This window comes from Pygoscelis adeliae, unplaced genomic scaffold (assembly GCF_000699105.1).
Source record: "Pygoscelis adeliae isolate BGI_AS28 unplaced genomic scaffold, ASM69910v1 Scaffold298, whole genome shotgun sequence".
In the NCBI taxonomy this organism is placed as follows: domain Eukaryota; kingdom Metazoa; phylum Chordata; class Aves; order Sphenisciformes; family Spheniscidae; genus Pygoscelis; species Pygoscelis adeliae.
The window spans coordinates 2,506,355-2,509,161 of NW_008825303.1; the positions used below are offsets into that span (position 1 = coordinate 2,506,355).

A 2,807-nucleotide genomic window follows, 5' to 3' on the forward strand; every position below is an offset into this window, starting at 1 on the left:
GACGTGTAGATGAGGCGCTTAGGGACAGGGTTTAGTGGGCATGGTGGTGTTGGGTTGACGGTTGGACTCGATGATCTTGGAGGTCTCTTCCAACCTTAATAATTCTATGATTCTATACTCTCAAGAAGAGTGTACACGCTCATGAAAGTTAACTTCCTTCTGTGTAATTAATGGAGCATAGCTTGAGCCACTTATTTCCGTTTAGTGAAAGATTACATTTTCTAATAAGACCTTAAGGTTATTAGACCCTCCTGTAACAATAAATTTAGAATTTAAGACTGCACAAGTTAAGTCTAAATTCTTACTTTTCTCCTGGTACCAAAAGATACTAAACCAGTAAAAGAAAGCAACACTAGCATCTAGCAAAGCACAGAAGATGCAGGAGAAATGCAGGTATACGAATGTAACGTAGATAACATTCCTTGCAATGGAATTTAAAAAAACATACCTTTTTATAGCAGTGCAATGTATTTATCTGGCACAACGTAATTCACAGTTTTTTTCTACAAGCTTAATATTAATTACCTAAAACACTGCAAGATTGTTCTTAAATTAGGGATTGCCAGTGGACCAATGAAATATTTAGAATAAGATCTTAGGCCCTGAATTCCAACTTGGAGGATGTAACATTGATCCAGACTTCATCTGTACTGTGTTTTGACTTGCTCACCCAGGATTGGACGTACTCCACAAACAAGCATCACATATATGGCTCAAGTTCAGTGTAGTGCAGTGCTTACGAAGAAAGCTCAGACTTTCCTTGTAAATCAATTTGAATAAGCATTTGAATTATTTTTTAAAATATCCTTTTATCAATATATCTGTAAGAGCAAGCTGGTTTCCATTCTGCTTTATGCATCTAGCAAAAAGCATATTTAAATGTATCTGAGGAAGCGCAAGTAGGGTGAAAAAATAAATGTGAAATTGTCTGATACTACTTCATGCTGAGTTCACAAAATCACTAAGATTTTTGCAAACAAAGAAAGATTTAATTTAAGAAAAAACCCTAGTCCTCTCATAGACCCTAATTATACACTGTACAGTGTTTACGATCTAGAGTAAGCGCACTTCTTACGCAGAGACAGCTTAACACGGATATCTTACCAGGACCAGCATCTATTGACTTGATCTGTTTGCCAGTTTCTAAATCCCAAAGGCGAATATGGGCATCTAGGGAGCTGGATGCTGCAATGGAGCCTGTGTGGCTGATATCCACAGATACCACGCCCAGCTGGTGACCCTCCAAAGTCCATTGTAGATCCAATTTTTCATCATTCCTTTTGTTCAAGGGAAAGAAAAGCCTAGTTATGAATAGCTGGGGGGTACTTAACTGATCTCCAACCTCAGACAAAAAAACCAAACAAGACAACCCACATTTCTCCATTTTGTTCAAGAGAAGGGGAATCCAACTTCACCCACGAAATGTGAAGATAGCTACGCACAAATTGCTCTCTGTACTTAAGGGAAAGAACTGACAAATCAATCGTTCACCATATTTCTGCAAAGCATGTACTTCATCTTAAGTTTGTAAGCAGTCCCACTGAAACGTCCATTACACATCAATACATGGGTACTTATGCAGCAGAGTGTTAATCTGTCAGCACAGCGTGAAACGCAACGACCAACATCTTTATAATCACCACAAGAGTGTGACATGTCATTAAAGCAAAGCACGTACTTAATACTGCTTTGGCTAAGAGACAGAACAATTCCTTTGCAAAAGCAGGCTTCAGTGCCACTTGTATGAGGATTACAAGGATTTTTTTTTTTTTTAAATAAAAAAGGAAGATGTCATTTCCTCGTTTACTCTATTCCCATTATTCCTTTCACAGTACACATGCTCCCAATGCACTGTCTCATAAAAAGTTGCATTTCTAATTCTTTGGTTTAGAAATACATCAGGTTGAACTATTCTCTGGCAGACGACATGTAAAATTCGATGTGCATTTTCAAAAGGGTTTGCATTCTTCGAAAATTAAAGGACATCAGAATGCTACCACTCCAAGAGAAAGCACGCACCGACGAAGATAAGCTTGCTCAAGAGAACAGTCCTGTGTGCCAGGCTTCCCCTTCCCTGATGTAACTTCCAACATCCCTGCAGATTATGGACATTCAAGACTGCTGTATCTTCACACTGACTACTTCCAAGGGTTAAAACTGGTTAATACAGAGCACTTCACTCACCACTTCCAGACCTTCACTAGATCATCCAAAGAACCAGAGATCACTGTTTCAGAACCATCTTTTTTATTTTTTCCCCAGGCAACTGACCAAATGGCGTCATCGTGAGCTAAAAGAGAATATAAGCGTAGAAATTAAAAATTAAGTGGTTCCTTTTGACGGAAGACAACGACTAGTTTTGCTAATGCTAAAATTGCCGATTGCAATGTTGGCAATAGAACCCTTGCTCTTCAGGTCTATCAGTGCTCTGACGGCCTTGTCACTGTTTCCACTGTTTCAAAACACGTGATGTATTTTGGTCACCAAGGTCACTGCTGAAAAAACAGCGTAGCTCTTTTTGAGTTATTCAGATCCATACTTAATATAAACATAATCCAGGTCATCTCACAAGTATATCTGCCACTATCAATTTTACATCATCCAAGAAGACCAATATTATTCAATACACGTTAACGTTTTCTCACCTTGCTCTTGCTTGAAGAGAATACCGTACTAGAAAGAAAAAATAATTAATATTACGTATGAGCAGCCTAAAAAACTATCAAGGTAGCGATTAGTTTAATTAACGCTGTGTTTTTGTTTACCTGTGTGGTCATGTCTTTACGGAAGCAATCTTAACAGGAATG

At 38.3% G+C, this 2,807-nt stretch overlaps 1 protein-coding gene across 1 annotated transcript in view; it reads right to left on the minus strand.

Annotated features, from left to right (window-relative positions):
* WDR61 (WD repeat domain 61) overlaps nucleotides 1–2,807 on the minus strand; it is a 9,500-nt gene extending 6,693 nt beyond the window's left edge. The window contains exons 1-4 of the mRNA XM_009330062.1: nucleotides 2,766–2,807; nucleotides 2,646–2,673; nucleotides 2,185–2,290; nucleotides 1,105–1,277 (exon numbers count right to left, since the gene is read on the minus strand). Of these exons, the coding sequence (XP_009328337.1) occupies nucleotides 1,105–1,277; nucleotides 2,185–2,290; nucleotides 2,646–2,673; nucleotides 2,766–2,777 (319 nt within the window). The 5' untranslated portion in view covers nucleotides 2,778–2,807. The remainder of the gene's footprint in view (nucleotides 1–1,104; nucleotides 1,278–2,184; nucleotides 2,291–2,645; nucleotides 2,674–2,765) is intronic.